The following is a 16,727-nucleotide window of genomic DNA, read 5'->3' on the forward strand; positions in this document are numbered from 1 at the left end:
TTGAATGGGAAAAGCAAGGCAACAGTCACCCCACTCGGTTGTGAACGAGAAATTGCGTCACTGACTCCTTCGTGAACGGGAAGTTGCGTCGTTTTCCCGGTCACACTTACACATCGTCACGCGCACAAGACAGGCGAGTGTACCATTATCCCTCTGACTCGTTGTAGTGTTGGCTCGTGAGTGAACGATTCGTTCGAAGGGAACGAGTCTTTTCAGTGAACGAGGGTGAACGAATCACTTCCTAAAGTGACGGCATAAAGTGTGTCGGCTGGCAATGGCATAGCGGCAATGCTGTCTGTCACTCACTCGTGAATCTTCGCGAACGACCAATCAGCAGCGCCAGCGAGTGATAGATGGAGGAGGGACTTTACGAGTCAGTGACGTAATTTCCCGTTCATGAACCAGTCAGTGACGCAATTTCCCGTTCACGACCGGGTGAGAGACTGTTGCCAACGGATCAGTGTGTAAGTGTTGTATTATAGAAAGAAATGTGTTAATTACCCGAGCCAATTATTATATATAGTAATTTGTGGGGGGTTGTGTAGTTGTATTGTTTGATGTGTATGGGTTGTTTCCACTGGATGTACAAAAAACAAAAAACAAAAAAAAACGTATCAGTGTGTGTGGGGGGGGGTTAGGGGGGATTCATTGAACGATTCGTTTGAACGAATCCTTTGAGTGGACTGATTCTAAAGGTTCGGTTCACCTAAACGAACTGGAATGCACATCACTAACGCGTTCTTGAACGGAAAATTGCGTCACTGAATCCGAGTCCCTCCTCCATCAAACGCTCGCTGCTGATTGGGCGTTCGCGAAGATTCACGAGTGAGTGACAGACAGCATTGCTGCTCTCCCTGCCGACACACGTTTGTGTGAGCTCAAATTCCCTGAGAAGAGATCATGCGTGTCAAGAATGTGTATTTGACTACTTGCTGTTTATATAGGTTTATTGCACAATGCACACAAATATAAACAATAATAAAATATTGAAATTAATAAAGATACTGAAACAAAGACATTGGGCCATTGGGGGACCTCGTTACACAATATGCCTACATTTGTTTTACCCTAACACATAACGTAAAACACGTACATATTATCATATAAAGCAGGTAACGGTTAACCAAATGTCAGATTTTTATGTTTTCATGCGCAAAAATAAAACCAAGTAATAAAACCCTCAAACACCAGACAAGTTCTTTGTACGTCTTGACATGTGAAGAAATTGACAATAAAGCAGACTTTGACTTTTGAAAATAAAAGTTCGTTAAAATAATAAAAGTAAATTTCAAACCAGCAACCTAATGTGAAATTGCAGTAGATATTGGATAACAATATTTAGACGTATATATGCATACACGTTATTTAAAAACTACTGTAAGTATTGTGAAGATTTCCCTAAGAGAAGCACAACCTCCCCGCTGTTGCGTACCGGCGCATCCCTTCACGCAATAAAGTTAGCCGTTAGCTTGGAGAAAATGAGCACGAAAGAAGTGGTGTTTGTGAGTGGTTCTTTCTTTCCTTGGAAAATGGTAAATCTACATTCTGGCTTACATAGTTCACGTTCATTCGCTGAATTGCTCACGCCAGGAGACGCAACTGACTGATCCGTTAATGCACGGGAAGGCGGTTCACTGACTGACTCGTTCACGAACGGGAAAGTCAGCACTCGTTCTCTCACTGATCCATTCTCGCGCTGAACGGGAACGGCAAATCACTCATTCACTGACTCGTTCACTCACAGATCCGTTCAGTTGATGAACGGGAAATGCAATTCACCGAGTCGTTTGTGAACAGGAAGTTACGTCATTTATTTTCGTTTTCTTTTACGGCGGGGTGGCACCCCCGCATGCGACACCTACTGTGTGGAACAAGTTACGTTATTGCATGTTGGTTGAAGTCATATGAACTGAAAAATAACGAATCACTTCAGGCAGTTATCCATTCACTGAAAAGATTCATTCTATTGAACGAATCGTTCACTCACGAGCCAACACTAGCGCACAACATCCACAATAACAAGACGCCGTGGGAGAAAACGTAAGATATGCGATTGTGAACTGGGCTTGTGGTAGGCATACATGTGTTACATATTAAGATTGTAGATTTTTGTTCAGTTTTGTTTAATGTTTTTTTAATGGCTGCATGTGTGAAATGAAAACTCAAATGTAAAAATTGTCCTCATTATTATTTCTCCTACTCTGCGACATTAGCAGGAATGAACTGGTCTCTCTTCTCAGGTGCAACAACTTACATTCCCACAATTGCTGAAGTCTGTAAGGTTTACCTTGTAAACAAAACGCTCGCAGTTTCAGTTCCGCCTAGTTTATGCAAAGGCTCATGGTGTAGGAATAAGGTGTTTTGTTTTGTTTTTTAGAATCTTTAACATCCGTTTTGGGGCGCTTGTTCCACAATTGTAGGTGAGCAACGGCCACGATGACTTTTTCAAGCCTATCTTGTTGTTCAAGAACACCGGACAGGTGCATTTTGGTATTAAGCCCCCCCCACCACAAAGAAATATTCTTATGACTTTTATTTTAAAACAACAAGAAAAGCATGAACACTATAGCCACCAGAAACAAGCAACTGCCGTTTGGAAGCCCACTCACTTCCTCTTGAACCTGTTTGACACATGCACCCATCCACACACACAAAGAAAAAGCAGAAGATGAAGCAGGACAAGAAAAGAACTTGACAAAGATAGACAAAAGAACAAACCTGGAGCCTCCCGAGCGCTTCCGGTCCAAACCGAGACGTTTCCTGTCTGTGAAGGACGGCCTGAGAAAATACAAACGGTGAGGCGTCAAGCTTTTGAGCGTGTAGTGCAAATAAGGCCTGCATAAGAAATAGAACATCGGAACGTGAGGCATCAAGCTTTTGGGCATGTAATGCAAATAAGGCCTACGTAAGAAATAGAACATCAGAAGAAGAGTATAAATTAAACCAAAAAGTTCAAAACTGTAAACTCTATAACGGGAAACTGTGGCATCTGAGCATTCACCCACCTCAGCTAAATGGAGCAGGCGCCAAAGCGCAATCTGACACACCAAGTATTCTTTTCTCCAAGCGGTCAACTACTTTGAAGCTCGCAACACGTGCACGCACTTCCATATCATGAAGTGACAAACGTTCAACAAAGACACCGTGCCCACACGTCATCTGCACAATCGCAGGTCTTGCTCACGTGGATTTCTTAGAAAGGACGAACCACTCCAAATCGGTTCGGCACGCCTGTTCCTGCTTGATACAAGCTCCCAAGCGTTGGCACATTTTATTTGGGCAGTTTTGTCCTTTGCTGTTCTCCACCAGGAGGCCCGAAAGAAGGCTCCAAAGCAATCGTGTGAGAAGTCCCAATTAAAACGTGGCACCTCGAACGCTTTGTCGGCGCAACATTCGTCCCATCCAAAATCGAGAGTGCTCTCACCCAGCTCGGTAGTGTTTGAGGGCTTTGTTGCTGACGTTGATCAACTCTTGGTCGAAGGCAGACTTGCCTCCTTTTGCCGCCTTCAGATTGGCTGTATACACAGACATACACGCACGCACGCAGGTGAGTCGGGCGCACCAGGCACATGGTGGAGCGCTTGTTGGCTTTCTGACCTTTAAGGGGCGCCATGTCACAGTCCTCATCCTCTGCCATGGCTCGGGCTCTCTTGGGCCGGCGTTCACGCTTGGCGGCTCGCTCGGCGAACATTTGAGCCTTCAGGATCTCAAATTGAGCGCGCTCCTCCGCCTACGAGGCGCAAATCACCTGTCAGGGCACACCTTCTCGCATACATACAATTTGAGCACACGCCAAAGGCCCCGACCGTCATGTTTTTCTTCTTGCTGTCCTTGACAAACTTGTTGCGTTTTTTCTTCCCTCGCAGGGCCAAGTCGAAATCCTGCAGCGCCTTATTTACTACACGCACATGTGACACACAATTTGGTTAATGAGCACGTTCTGTTCTGCTGAACGGCTGGTGGCACGCCATGGACTGCTACTCACTGCGGCTCTGTTTCCTTTCCTGCTGTGTCTGGAACCAAACTCGCGGAGTGTCGTCGGAGGCAGAGCCGTCCAGACGTTTCTGGGCCACACTCAACTCCAAAAACACACACACAAAATTGAGCCACAACTGCGCTGGGAAGAAGCAAGTCTGTTTCCAGAGTTGATGCCGATATTGATCAGTAGTAGAAAACTTCACACATTTATTTGGGTAGAAGACCGTGTGAAACCCCCTCCGCCTAAATAGTTAGTGTGCGATTGTGTTTGCCGCAACATCTTATTCGATCGATGACGCAAACGATGACGTTCGAACCAATCACAGATCTGGCCTCTAATCCAAACTATCTGCCGTCTATGAACAAAGATTGAAGTGGCACGCAAGGCAAGTAAAAAAATCCTGTGGCATTTTGGGGGGGATTGAGGTACTCAAATTAGGGTGCGTACCTTGGCCTCTGAGGCGGCCATCTCTCGGTCTTCCTTCTCCAGCCTCACCACGGCCTCTACGTCCTTCTCCAGTTTGGAAATGAGGTCTCGGAATTTGAGGATGACGTCTGCAACGGCCGCAACGCAGTTTTTCACGAGCCGGTGAGCCAAGGCGGCGCCGCGCACTTGCGCGCTTACCTGAAGGAAGCACGCGGGCCTTGACAGTGCTTCTGGCCGACTTGACCACTTCTTTCAGCGTTTTCCTTTCCGACTCGCCAACCAGCGACACGGATCGTCCCGAGCGTCCCGCCCTGGCCGTGCGGCCCACGCGGTGGACATAGTGCTTGACGGTGGACGGCATGGTGAAGTTGATGACCTGATAGGGACGCAGAATGAGCGTGTGTGAGCGTGTGTGAGCGGGTTGAGCGCGTGCGGACGGCGCAGGAAGGTTATTACCGTTTTGACGCCGTCAATGTCCAGACCTCTGGCCGCCACGTCCGTCGCCACCAGGATGTCGATCTGGTCGTCTTTAAAGCGCCTGCACAAAGTTCTCCCGTCAGCTTGTCTTTGAACAGCAGGCTTTTGGACAGGCTGTCAAGTTTGGCTTCACCACAAGATTCACTTTCCAAGCTAGGCAAAAGTGTGGCTAATCAGAGCGACCCGTCGATAAGCTGGGATCTTGAAATCAGATTGGAGGGTAAACGCGCACTAAATTCAGCGGCCAACACTTCCCGGGCGAGGTGAGGTACTTGCCTGAGGTTCTCCAGTCTCTGGTTCTGGCTGAGCTCCCCGTGCAGCTCGCCGGCCTTGAGGCCCATGAGACCCAGCAGGATGTGCAGTCTGTGTGCTTGCTTCCTGGTCTGCGTGAAGACCATCACACGGTCCTGGAAGGTTCTGGTGAGCAGAGCTGTGACACAAGCGTGACAAGTCAGGACAGGAAGGGAGCGTCGGGTTGGGCACGACACGACGACAACCCACCCGCCACCACCGCCTCGCGGTCGCCTTCGCGGTTGGCTCGGATCCGCACAAACTCCTGCCGCAAGTATGGAGCCACGTCTGTGTTGCTGTTCACGAAGATTCTGACGGGCTGCTTGAGCGAGACAGCCGCAAGGTCCTTCACCTGAGGATGCAGAGAAGCTTCTGATTGAAAATGTCTAAAAGACTTCCTTCGCGGTCCCGCATCAACGAACCAACTTGAGATCCGATTCATTCATTGAATTGAATTCACTTTCGCGCGTGCAAATAAGAGCCACTCGGGGCAAAGTCCAACATGCCACGGAATGCCAGACAGGTGCACCGGAAGCAACTTGGCCAGACCAGCGCTCTTATTTCTCAACCCACCATTTTGCACCCGAGCGCGCCGACTTTGTTCTGGCTTTGCATCTGCCAATGTGATCTTGATTCAAGTTTCTTTTGTCATCACAGTGTAGCTTTTCTTCAAAGCTGTCTATTGTTGAAGAAATGTTGTATGCATGGAGGCACTGATTGAAATCAAGATTGTATGCTTTTTTTCCCCCTACCAGTTGTGACACCAAATTTGCCCTTTTCCCCGAAAACAAAGCTGGGGTCCAATTCTGAATCGTCTGCCTCCTTGGCTGCGTCTAATCCAACAAAGCGCACGGCTCTCCCTCTACATCAAACAATTGGCCCGGGCGCGAGTTCACCTCTCAACTCAAAGCCCCCAAACCGGCCGCGCAACGGGGTTCCATTGAGAGTGAACAGGCAGTGGTGAGTCGCTCGCTCGCTGGATACCTCCTCGGTCATGGTGGCGGAGAACAACATGGTTTGTCTGTTGTATGAGCATAGCCTGATGATCTCCTTCATCTGCTCCTCAAAGTACTCGTCCAGCATCCTAATGAGCAAAGCAAAAACATTTGAGGTCAACTCGCCGAGGTCGCTCGTGAGCGTGCGTTTGCCCGCGGCCGCGCTAACGATTTAGCATGCTTGGGGAAAACAAAAAACATCAAGCTTTCAACAAACGCCACAACCGAACTGCCATGGGCCATCGAGCCCAGCCGCCTTTGGTAAAGCGATGCGACTCTACCTGTCGGCTTCGTCCAGAATGAGGATCTCAATGTGCGTCAGCTCAAAGCTGGGCGCGTTGTGCAGATGGTCGATGAGTCGGCCCGGGGTGGCGATGAGGATGTCCGGACCCGCTCTCAACGCCGCCTCCTGAGACTTCAAGTCCAGACCGCCTGAGAGGATGCCCAGAGGGGAAGAGGTCAGGCCCGCCTACTCAGCCCCAATACTCGTCCGAAAATATTAGACACACGTTTCCCAGGGTCTTGAGTCAGACTCTATCAGTGGCAAAGTCCCAAGCAAAGAACAACCGTGTGCAATCAGAGCACTTGGACAACTGCTCCAAGGGTTTAGCTGCTTCTTGAAATGCTTGTCAAACAATTTGATCAGGGCTCTGTTTTGACACCTCTAAGGAGCCCAAGATAGATGCCTCTACTGTGACACCGTTGCTGCATTTCTTTATAACGATAACGGCCTCGCCGGGAATAAAACGCACATTGAATGCAAACAATAAAATTGATGACTTAAGGGGCAGACGCACCGACAGCCAGGCATGTTGTGACAGAGGTGAACTGGGCAAGCTGCCGCGCCACCGAGTGAACCTGGATGCCCAGCTCTCGGGTCGGGACCAGAACCAGCACCCGGGTCACCTGGGACGTCGTACCGGGCTTGTAAACCAAGCGCTCCAAAACCGGTAACATGAAAGCGGCAGTCTTTCCTGTGGCCGACAAACAAACCAACCAAAATGAGACGGACAGTCGCGGGCAAGTTGCAGCCGACAGGGAGCCGGTGTACCTGTGCCCGTAGCGGCGCAGGCGCAGAGGTCTCGGCCCATTAGCCCCACGGGGACGCACGCCTTCTGGATGGGGGTGGGGCGCTTGAATCCCAAGGCCGCAACGGCCTGCGGGAGGGGCAGCAACCGCCAGCACAGTCACTCACAGGTACACAAATGAAGGTTGAAAAAGACAATTTCTTGGTAATTGTTCAGATAGTTTCTCATCTAATATAAAAGCTTTCTTTTCTTCTGAGTTTTTGTTCTCTCGGCGTAATTTCTTTTGCATTTTTTCCTGTAGTTACGCCCTCACACCCGCATATTGCTGATGTAAAAAAAACTAGGCCTCATCACATTGTGACATTGGTAGGCCAGTCCAAGACGGATGATGAATGGCGATATTAGAACTTCAAACTACACTTGACAGGGTTTGTCACTCGCAGATTTTCCTTTTATTTATTTTTTCTTTCTTTCGGTATTTGGTCTTAGGTATACCAGACCTGGCATTGGCCATTCACCACGGTTACCTTCAGGATAGGTCTGGACAGGTTCATGTCATCAAAGGTGAGCGTGTCATCAAACTGCGAGGCGTCTTCGTGGAACGACTGCGCCTGAACACGCACAGAGGCATCAAACACGCGTGCACAAATTTGTCAACGGCTGTCCTGGGAACTCGCCAACAGAAGCAAGGTGCAAAACCTCCCAGTTAGGCAAGCGCTGCCAAAAACAAGCGTGCAAGAACGTCGTCCGTTGTGCAGCTGTCTCTATGGATGGACGGCCGGGGCCTCGACACAAAGACGTGGCAAGGCTTGGCCCTTACCATGATGACAAGATAAGCCCCTGCTTTCCGATGCTCCGAGTGGGCCTTGCTTACCTCCCCCTCCTCATCGGACTTCCTCGTCCTCCCGCGACGTTGCTTCTCCCGCAGCGTGTCTGCCGGCACAAAACAGGAAGTCAGTCACAAAGAGAAAAATGAAAATAAAAATAGCCTCACCTGCTTGGATGAGAACCTCTTCGTCGGCAGAGTTGAACTCGTCCTCAGCATCCTCACTATCCTCGGACTTTGCATCCCCCTCGCCTTTGGCCATTTCTTTCTTCTCCGCAGAACCTTCTTGACCCGCAGACGCCTTCTCCTGCCCAGCGGATGGAAAGTAGAGCCTCCGTCGCCAGGAAGGAGAGGCTGAGCCGACGGGAAATTGATGGCTGACATACCTCTGCCTTCCTCTTCTTCCGCACCTTGTCAATCTTCTGGTCCAGAGTGGTGAGACTTTTCTACGCCCCATGTTACAGCAGCAGGAAATCAAGTGAGATTTAAGAAATAAAAACGCACATTCTGCACTTTGTCTGCAGCAAAGCTTGCATTAGCTTGCTAAGTGAATAAACTTGACTTGAGAATTGAGGGGAAACAGAGCCCAGTTTGGAGCAGACCGATTGTCCATTATACAAGTTGTTGGGGGGGGTTATAAACTTGAAATGAAAACCCACAAAGGGCTGGGGGTTAAAAAACCAACACAATTTCAGGGATGAAGGGCCAAATAGCAATTTGTGTCCCAGGACTAACACATAGGACATGACTTACAAACTGCTGTGCACAAAAGGTTCCTTGCAATTGCTGCCAAAAGCATGTGCGCGGAAAGGAGCCCACGGCCGCCAGAATCCAAAGAGAGAGGGCGGTGGCGCAGAGCTTGATGTCTCCCCGGGCAAAAATCGCACAACTTGCAAGCAGTCAGCCCGTAACAGGACGCTGGCGTGTCTTCGTACCTTCTTCTTAAGCTGCTTCATGACGTCTGCCACGGCCCAGTCATCGCCAAGGTCCCACGTGTCTTGTTCTCCAAACACAAAGTTGCGGTCAAAGTCTCCGGCGCCCTGGCTGCCAAACTTCTTCTTCCGGTTCAGGACGATGGGTTCTTCCTGGAAGGCACACGCAAGGCCATCACAAATTGGACAACGCCACCAAACGTTCGGCAACCCTTTGGGCGGTCTTGTCAGCCGTTCTCCAACAACCCTTTGGGTGTCCGAACAAAACAACTGACGTCCATCCAAGGACGAGACCTGGACTCTACAAAATGGCAAAATATTTACAATTGACACAATTGGGCAAGTTTAATTTAAATAAAGTCTCAAATGATTTGTCTTGTAGCACATTCATCACAACAGCAGGGGTCAGGCTAGCTAACGAGGCAATGAAGCCTCCAAAACTGCTTCGGCACATGGAGACCAAGCATCGTGCATTAAAAGATAAAGCTTAACCACTTCGGGTGTCATTGTCTCTGATTACGCCTAGATGGGACCGGCTCATTTCTGAGAAACAAGCTCAGTGCTCCCACTAATTCAACGTAATGGTGAGTTTTATTTTTATGTCGTTTATACTGGTTTTTATGCCAGTCATATCATTTTATTTCATCGTATTTATATATTCATTATAAATGTATTACCGTGTTTTTCCATGCATAATGCGCAAAATTTAACTAATTTATTGTCCTAAAATCTGGGGTGCGCATTATGCATGGTTACAACAATTTTTGAAGAAAATCTCCCTCGAAATAAAACTTGAAATCACACCTTTCTTCTTGTTTGTTGTCAATCGCGCATCGCATTCAGCCATCCTGCCCAACACACTTAGTCAGTAAAATTCATAATTGACGACACATCGTTTGATGCGATGGTGCAATCCTTGATGGTGTGTTATTGTCAAATATTGTTTGTTTTTTAATCTCCATCGCAGACCGGATATCATACGGAGGCCGCCATGACAGTATGCGCAGAACGGATGCGCAAGACACGTCAGCTAAAGAAAGAGCGAGAGTTCAGTTCTCTACCTATTAGTTTCAATTCACAGTTTAATTAGCAGTTTCAATCAGCAAATAACAAAATGCGTATTACAGGTAATATTTTATTTCACAACACTTTGCCTTGTTCCTTTCTTCTCTGCTGTTCACTTCAAACACGCTCCATACGAACACAATGCTCTCGTATCAGACGCTTGCTCGATCACCTGCTCGTTTGCTGTCACAATGTACCCTACACAAATCCGAAACATTTCTTCGCTATCGAGTTTGCTAGCGCATGCGCAGTGATACTGACCGGCAGAATAACATCCAGTTGTTCCCAAAGATGATATTTTTTCTGAAATAATTTTACGTTTACGGACTTAAGAGTCAAATTTTGGGTGCGTATTATAGATGGGTACAGGCTTTTTTCCAGCATCGACATGCCATTTTTAGGGTGCGTATTATGCACGGGGGCGCATTTTGCATGGAAAAACACGGTATTTATTTATATAAATGTATTATTTATTTATATAAAGGCCGGTCCGCGAAAATATTTCTGACACGTAACCGGTCCGTGGCGCAAAAAAAGGTTGGGGACCACTGCGCTACAGGACGTCAAATTGTCAAATCATCTCAGCACCCGTTGTTCCATTTCTGTGTGATTGTTTCATCTATTACGTTTTCTATTTTGATGGTCAAACACATTGACCCAGAGGAAATTTGAAATGTAACATAACAGTTGGTAAAAAAGTGGAGAAGAAATACAGACGAAATGTGAATAAAAATGTCCATGTAAATAGCAAACAAACATGTTGTTTCTTTAAGGCAGGGGTCACCAACCTTTCTTAAACCAGCCCAGTGGCCTAGTGGTAGAGTGTCCGCCCTGAGACTGGAAGGTTGTGGGTTCAAACCCCGGCCGGGTCATACCAAAGACTATAAAAATGGGACCCATTGCCTCCCTGCTTGGCACTCAGCATTAAGGGTTGGAATTGGGGGGTTAGATCACCAAATGATTCCCGAGCGTGGCAACGCTGCTGCTCACTGCTCCCCTCTCCCCCAGAGGATGGATCAAAATCACACGGGGATGGGTTAAATGCAGAGGACAAATTTCACCACACCCAGATGTGTGTGTGACGATCATTGGGACTTTAACTTAACTTTTAACTTAAACCGAGAGCTACTTCCTGGGTACTGATTAAGGCAAAGGGCTACCAGTTTGACACACACTTCTGAAATAGCCAATTTGCTCAATTTGGCTTTCACTATGTGTTATTATTGTCATTTCCAGTTCACGTGTAAGTGTGATTTTAACAAGAATAGCAAAGATACAGTCAAACCTTGGTTTTTGACCATAATCCGTTCCAGAAGGCGGTTCGAGAAGCGAATCGGTCGATTTCCGAATCTATTTTTCCCCATTACAAATAATGGAAAAAAATCTTAATCCGTTTCAAGACAAAAAAAACCCCGCCTTTTTTAAGCATTTTTTCATTTGTGCATATTTGTCCGATCGCGCAACTGCAGCGCACCGCCGAACGCGCAACCGTAGCGCGTCGCCCACCGCGCAACTGCACCGTGCTGGTCGCATTATTGTGACAGAGGCGTCGCTGAAATTTACAAAATATTTTTAAAGTCCTTACGTACTTTCCAAAATTTAAGTGGACCCAAGTGCGCAGGGAGCTTAATTTGGTCCGATCGCGCAACCGCAGCGCGCCGGCCGCTCACTGTCGCATTGCTTTAAGAGCGTCTTTGTGTTTTAGGATGGCTTTACTGCTCCCACTTGCTTTCTTTGGAGGCATGATTAGGGGTTAATACAATCCTCAAAGTAACAAAATACAATAACAACGGAGTCAGTCGGCATCCGGGCCGCGCGGTCGGGTTTTCTCGGGTTCTCCCGGCTCATCTCGCGAGGTTCGACCTCCAAATTTTGTTCGGCACCCAAAGCAAAAAAATCTCGATTTTTTTGTTCGAATTCTGATTTGTTCGAGAACCAGGACGTTCGAAAACCGAGGTTTGACTGTAAAATAAATAGATGCAGTTCACTGACCAGTGCCGCTATTCGAGCTAATTTTAGAACAGTCCTGCGGGCGACTCATGCGGTCCTCACGGGCGACCTGGTGCCCGCGGGCACCGTGTTGGTGACCCCTGCTTTAAGGAATAAGTATTTTTCCAATTTGGTTGTTCTCACATGGTTGAAGTTGTGGAAGTGCGCCTTCCTCGGGAAGAGATCGGCTCCCGGAACCGCCCGGCCGACCTCCCTTACCTCATACTCGGACTCGCTGTCAGGTTCTTCCGGACTCTGCTCGTCGTCCCGGATGGTTCCGATCAGGCCCAGTTGCGCCAACATAGCGAAAGAACAGTTTGTCTTGCGTCCTTCTTGTTTTCGAATCCTTAGCGGCCAGGACCTTTACCGACTTACACGTGCGACGAGTCAACAGGAAGTTGTAAGAGTCTGTTTCCGGGGCACGCGAGAAGAACTTCCGGGAGTCGCTGATGGTAGAGCGTAATGGAAAAATTGCGGCCCGCGGGGCCCGCCAAACCTGAAATATTGTATTGTGAAACTTCCCTTCAATGACTGCGTTTCCCCAGTAGATGGGGAAACGCCCACCCGCGCATTTACTCCCGGAAGCCGTGCCAGAAAGCTCGGTGCACACTCACAAGTGCGCGTACGTACTCAGTATTATGGACCCGGCGCACTCCGCGCTCTATTTCTATCAGTGCCGAGATTGCATTTCGAGTGTGGGCTGTGACGTCAGCATTCTCGAGATTCGCGCACTGAGCTTTCAGATACAGTTTTACGCCAAAGCCACCCACAAACCTTCCCCTGGAATCCTTCCATTGAAATGAGTGGCCCAAGAAAAAGAAAGGTGGACACTGAGTGCCGAGTGTTTAAAAAAGAGTGGACAGTTATTTGGCTCGACCTACGTGTGTCAGCTCGGCTCTATCCTTAGAATTGCCACAACAAATTTGACTCCAGACTATGACGCACTAGTAAAAAAAAGGGAGACCAACAACACTCCCTGCGAGCATTTTGACGTCTAATAGACGTCTATTAGACCAGTGGTTCTCAAATTATTTTCAGTGATGTACCCCCTTTGAAATATTTTTTCAGCCATGTACCCCCTGACCAGTGCAACACATTTCTGGCCGAAAAGAAAGAGGTACAGGATTGTGCCATCGGTGTTTGATTTATTAAAGTTAAACAACTTGTAGCAATGTACCTGGCAGACACATTTATGTTTCAAACAATGCATATAGAAACAAAAAAGATAAACAGTAAACAGTGACCACCAAGAAGGCATAAACCCTTTCAAACCTCAAATACTGTATGCAGAACACTGCTAATTGATATTAATCTTTCTTGTAATAATTTCTTGCAAGGAAATAAAAATATACATAACTAAAAATGTGTTCACAAAAATAAATTAACTTAATTATAAATAAATATCTTCTTTACAAAATAAATTGATAACTTAATAATAAATAAAGATTTGCTCATAAAAATAATCAACTTTACCTCTTTTGGGATACAAAAAAATGAAACTTTTTTCTCTTAAAATTGAATTGTTGCATTGAGCATTTGATTTTGATTTGACAAGCATTGAACAAGCATTGAACAGTCTTGAAGCTTGAATGAGTCTTTTGCACTCATACTACATTTTAGTGAGAAACATGGGCTTGTACCTCACTGAGGATCTTTGTCATCCTTGGTGGCAGGGAGGCAACTGCTGTGATCAAGTTCTTCTCCAGGCTCAGTCTGTTTCTTTGCTTTGTTTTGATCACAGTCATTGCAGAGAAGGAGGTCTTACATAAATATGTGGAGGCAAAGGGCAGCAACTGCTCCAAAGCTTTCTGTCCCAGCTCAGGGTGCTCCTGCCTCACACACACCCAAAACTGTGTGAAAGTGGATGCGCCAAACTTCATCTGGTCAGATGTCACTTCCATCAGTTTTTCCTGGTGAGTGACAGGAAGCTTGCTTCTCTTTGCTTCAGACAAGAGAAATGGGTTTCTCACCCAATTCAGCTGTGCAGATTTCCCCTCCATGTCAGCAAAGTAGCAATGAAAGCCCTTCTTAATTTTATCCGATTGTTTCTTCCCCGTCCCCCTCCCCTCATGTATGTCTTTGCCTTGTTCCCTGTAAGCGTCTTTGGGTTTTTGAAAAGCGCTATACAAATTTAATGAATTATTATTATTATTATTATTTATCAAGTTAGCCAAATGTCCCACTATGACTAACTTCACTGGAGCTGTCTCCACATCTTCATTGGAGAGAAAAGCATCCACCTGAGGAAAGCAGGTGAAATTCTCCTGACCACATGCCCTTTTCCACAGCTCTGCTTTCTTCAGGAAACCACCCACCTTGTCAAACAGGTTCAGGATGCTGGTGTCTTTGCCCTGCAGAGACACATTCAGTTCGTTCAGTTTGCTGAATATATCTGCCAGATAGCAAAACTTTGCAAGCCAGTCCGTGCTCTCGAACAAGGTGGCATGGGGAGATCCGTGCTCTGTCAGAAAGGTGTGCACTTCAGCTCGTAACTCCAACAGCCTGTTGAGTATCTTCCCTCGAGAGAGCCAGCGCACTTCTGTATGCAGGAGGAGTTGTGTGTGTTCAGCTCCCATGTTTTCACAGAGGCGGCGGAACAAACGTGCATTAAGTGGCCTTGACTTGATGAAGTTGATCACTTTGATGCTGTCGTTCAAAACATCATGCAACATTTTCTTGGACGCTAACGCTTCCCTGTGAATCACACACTGAGTCCACTTAATGTCGGGATTTTCCCTATTTAATCCGCGCAATGAGCCCTTCGCACTGCCCGTCATTGATGCAGGATTTCCAGCGGATACCATTTTCAGAGAGAAATGCGTTAACGACATTAAAAATGTCCTCTCCGGTTGTTCTGCCCTCCAGACCTTTGCAGAAAAGTACGTGTTCACAAATGTCGTCAGTCTCAATGTATCTCACAAAAGCAACAATCTGTGCATTCCCACTGACATCTGTGGATTCATCCAGCTGGAGTGAAAAAGAGTCTCCAAGTTTTCCCACAACTTGTTCGACAATGTCTGCACTGATTTTGTCTATTCTGCGGCAAACGGTGTCATTAGACAAAGGCACAGGTTTTAATGTATCCGCAGATTTTTTTGTCTAGTATAGTTTCGGCCAACAGCGGCGGGGAGTAGCAGCTCTTTAGCTATGGTGAACGGTTTTTTGGCTTTAGCTACGAGCAAAGTAACCGCATAAGAAGCCTCCAGGGCTTTGGCTGATATAGTGGAGGCTTTTTGCATTGTGTCTTGGGATGACTTGAAGTCAGAAAGTTTCCTCCTGAAAAACTCCGGTGGCTTACCAACATGGCATCCGTGTTTTGTGGTGAGATGCCGCTGGAGATGGGCCGGCTTCATGCTAGCGTTGGCTAATTTCTCCCCGCAAAAAAAGCACAGCGCTTTGGGTGGGTTACAACTTGTGGACATAAATCCCATCAAACAATAGTCTTCCATGTACTGTCGGTACTTTGTCGGCTCTGGTTTTGCCTTCTTTTTTACTTGTTTCTCCGTGTTTTTAACAGCAGCATCGCTGCTACGCTTTAGCCACATCTCCTTGTTACAGTGCGTCGTCAAGGCAACCGCAGGTGACTGCTATTGGTTTGTGGAGAGTCCGTTTTTTAAGGATTAAAATCGAATACTGAATATAAAACATACATTTGTATTTCATCAAACTTTTTATAACTAATTCTCAAGACAATCAGGCTTGCTGTGTTTTTTTTATTTTTAATACCGGTATATATATTTTTTAAATCTCACGTACCCCCTGGAGTACCTCCACGTACCCCCAGGGGTACGCGTATCCCCATTTGAGAACCAATGTACAGTGGGGCCTAGGTTTTCGAACGTCCCGGTTCTCGAACAAATCGGTATTCGAACAGAAAATTTGAATTTTTTTTGCTTCGGATGTCAGACAAAATTCGGTTGTCGAACCTCGCGAGATGAGCCGAGAGGACCATGCCAACTGACTCCGTTCGTTATTACATTCTCGTTACTCTGAGGATTGCATCAACTCTAATCATGCCTCCAAAGGAAGCAAGTGGGAGCAGTAAAGCCATCCTAAAACACAAAGACTCTCTTAAACAATGCGACAGTGAGCGCCCGGCGCGCTGCGGTTGCGCGATCGAGCCAAATTAAGCTCCTTGCGCACTGAGGTCCACTTAAATTTTGGAAAGTACATCAGGACATTAAAAATATTTTTTAAATTTCAGCGACGGCTCTGTCACAATAATGCGACCAGCGCGGTGTAGTTGCGCGGTCGGCGACGCGCTACGGTTGTGCGTTCGGCGGTGCGCTGCAGTTGCGCGATCGGACAAAATTAAGCTCCCTGCGCACTGAGGTCCACTTAAATTTTGGAAAGTACATCAGGACTTTAAAAATATTTTGTAAATTTCAGCGCCGCCTCTGTCACAATAATGCGACCAGCGCGGTGCCGTTGCGCGGTCGGCGACGCGCTACGGTTGCGCATTCGGCGGTGCGCTGCAGTTGCGCGATCGGACAAAAATGCAGAAATGAAACTATGCTTAAAAAAGGTGGGGTTTTTTCTGCTTGGAACGGATTAAAATTATTCCCGTTATTTGTAATGGGAAAACATGATTCGGAATTCGAACGATTCACTTCTCGAACAGCCTTCTGGAATGGATTGTGGTCGAAAACCGAGGCTCCACTGTATTAGACATCTATATGCTAACCAGACGTCTCGGCTAAAACACGTCTAAAAGTCGTC

General features: G+C 47.1%; 1 protein-coding gene across 2 annotated transcripts; it reads right to left on the reverse strand.

Moving 5' to 3' along the window:
• Positions 1-2,359: 2,359 nt before the first annotated feature.
• On the reverse strand, positions 2,360-12,433 carry ddx27 (DEAD (Asp-Glu-Ala-Asp) box polypeptide 27). 2 transcript variants are annotated; one of them, XM_037252521.1, is made up of 21 exons: positions 12,228-12,433; positions 8,958-9,107; positions 8,409-8,468; positions 8,191-8,329; positions 8,071-8,129; positions 7,724-7,807; positions 7,220-7,325; positions 6,966-7,142; positions 6,450-6,600; positions 6,158-6,257; positions 5,384-5,525; positions 5,159-5,312; positions 4,862-4,943; positions 4,604-4,781; positions 4,427-4,533; positions 3,986-4,079; positions 3,807-3,898; positions 3,598-3,730; positions 3,425-3,515; positions 2,719-2,778; positions 2,360-2,621 (listed from the first exon to the last, which is right to left on the reverse strand). In XM_037252521.1, exons 1-21 carry the CDS (start codon positions 12,309-12,311, stop codon positions 2,606-2,608), a joined length of 2,259 nt encoding a protein of 752 aa, XP_037108416.1. In that variant the 5' UTR covers positions 12,312-12,433; the 3' UTR covers positions 2,360-2,605. The 2 variants fall into 2 exon arrangements, with proteins under 2 accessions (XP_037108416.1, XP_037108415.1); XM_037252520.1 differs by having other exon boundaries at positions 12,153-12,423.
• Between the last annotated feature and the right edge of the window lie 4,294 nt (positions 12,434-16,727).

Source organism: Syngnathus acus, chromosome 5, assembly GCF_901709675.1.
Source record: "Syngnathus acus chromosome 5, fSynAcu1.2, whole genome shotgun sequence".
NCBI classification, from domain to species: Eukaryota; Metazoa; Chordata; class Actinopteri; order Syngnathiformes; family Syngnathidae; genus Syngnathus; species Syngnathus acus.